The sequence below is a fragment of the Pseudorca crassidens genome, chromosome 5, assembly GCF_039906515.1.
Source record: "Pseudorca crassidens isolate mPseCra1 chromosome 5, mPseCra1.hap1, whole genome shotgun sequence".
Lineage (NCBI taxonomy): Eukaryota > Metazoa > Chordata > Mammalia > Artiodactyla > Delphinidae > Pseudorca > Pseudorca crassidens.
In genome coordinates, this window is record NC_090300.1 from 135,512,990 (window position 1) to 135,515,258 (window position 2,269).

At 45.7% G+C, this 2,269-nt stretch overlaps 1 protein-coding gene across 1 annotated transcript; it reads right to left on the reverse strand.

Annotated features, from left to right (window-relative positions):
• Nucleotides 1–834: 834 nt before the first annotated feature.
• Nucleotides 835–1,325, reverse strand: KRTAP11-1 (keratin associated protein 11-1). The gene is given in 2 exon segments (XM_067737300.1): nt 835–1,046; nt 1,049–1,325. Coding segments are annotated over 2 exon segments (489 nt in total).
• Nucleotides 1,326–2,269: the final 944 nt, after the last annotated feature.

The following is a 2,269-nucleotide window of genomic DNA, read 5'->3' on the forward strand; positions in this document are numbered from 1 at the left end:
AACCTCAGGGCCTAGAAACTGACTTCTTCATCCTTCCTCCTTCTCCCTGCCTCCCATCTAATCATGGAGGAATCCTTTGCAAAGTTTTCCACTGTGGTCCTCTGATGAAGTAAGACTCTGAACCTCTAACTGACTCCATTGTCCCCTTCGCTGTACAATTCCCCAAACTACCTGGTTTCTCAGGTAACATTTCTTTGTCCTGCATGGAAATTATTCTGCAAGTCCATAAAAAATGGGGGAAATATAGAGGACTATTCTCTCTACTTGAGTACATGTCCAAAGACTCTCTAACCAAGTAAAATATAAGATAATCCCTTGTTTGTCATTAAACACAGTGACTGAAACCATACTCCATTCTTGGAAAAGAAAATCAGACCTAATCAGCAAAGAATGATTCACAGACAGCAAAAATTCTTGCAGATAAAGAACTCTCCTGAGACGTACATTTGCAATGCCAAGTAATTAAGGTTTATTGAGAAATACAGAGCGAAACAGGTTCCCTTTTTCCGAGGCACAAAAACAAGCCAGAAGACAAAGCAACTAGGTCAAAACATGTCAAAGCCACTAGAGACTGGGCATAGGTGGTAAGTTTCTGGAAACATCCAGAGGTATACATGCCACCAGTGATCAAACCCCTAAAACAAGATAGGTGCTGGCCAGAAAAATGTTAGATTGCCAAAGTCAGCTTATTCAAGCCTGGCAGCCAGCAATCAGACAGTTAGAACAGGGGGTCAGCAATGAAGAGTTATTCAGGGACAGGCAGCTTGTTGGAAGATCCTGGAAACACAGCTGGCAGGTCACAGAGTCTTGATTCGTTCACGGGCCCCTGCAAACTCAGCAAAGTCTTCGGCAGCTGGACACGCAGGACTGCTGGTACATCCTGGAGACCCCGCAGGCTGGTTGGCAGATGGTGGAGACTCCTCCCACCGGCTGGCAGACAGTGGAGACACTTTTCACTGGTTGGCACACAGTAGAGATGCCGCCCAGGGGCTGACAGCCACTGGAGACAAAGGTGAGCGGCCGGCTGCAGGGAGTTGAGCAAGGTTGGAGACACAAGTGGTCTTCCGAGAGCAGGTCACCTGGACAGGGCTGGAGACACAAGGAGTTGACTGGTAGCAGGTTGGCTGGCAAGCAGTGGGCTCGCAGCAGGTCTTCTGACAGTGGTCCAGGAGCCAGGAGCCAGTTTGGAAGGAGCTGGGCAAATAGATGCCACTCAGGCAGTCGACATCCGGGGTAGAAACTGTGGCAACTGGGGCCACTGGCACAGTGTACTGTCCTCCAATCAGCCTGGAAGAGCGTTTCTTTGTGGAGCAGTTGTAGGACATGGTGCCGGACGGAGAGATGTGAGTAACTTGCAGAAACTGGCTCCTGAACTGTAAATGCCACCTCAGGCTCCCGAGCTTTTATATATCCTTGCTGGTGGGTGGGGCTCCCAGCCCAGTCTTCCTGGCTTCCTTGGCTCACACTGGCTTGCCTTAGAACATCTTGTGACTCTCCAGGTTAATTGTCTCTTGAGAAGCCTTCATCCTCATAAAGAAAGTTTAGTAGTTTGGTAACTAAATCATAGGCTTCTGGACTGTACTTAGTCCCAGGATTAAGAAGGTTGGTTGACAGCTTCAAAGTTATTGGTCATCCCAGCCCACACTTCATCCTTCGTTCATTTTGCTTGGATACAATGAGTGTCCATCTGACAGTAACATCAAATATGCCACCATTCCACCATGACACTCTCTCCCTTCTGACTGGGACTAATTACACACCCACATGGAGTTTGGGTTGTTGTTGATACTTAATGTTTTAGGCATAACTTAATCAGTCACCCTCCCATAGCTAACGGAGCTTCTAATGAACAAGGAACATTCTTGAATATGCTTCAAAATGACAATGACAACACCTGTCAGGAAAGAGGACACAAAGACATATCCAGAGTATAAACTGGCTTGGAAAATCAATTAGGTGATCAGAGCAAGATGCCCCTAGGAAGGTTAGAGGGCAGTGGGACTCGCTTTTTATGTCTAAGCAGCAAAGCAAATCGGAAGCTAATTAAGTGGGACTGCATTTGTAGCCAAGTTTCTTTCTAAATAAATTGGATGAGCTTTATTCCTAAAATGTTTAATCTTGTAACAATGGATAAGAGTGGCTCATAACACTCATCAATATGCCAGTGGAACAGGCTTAGTTAATTTTTTAAATTATTATAACGTTAATTTGAAAGGGTAGGGTGTCTTTCTCCCAAGACGCTCAATATATTCAAAAGATATTTATTTTC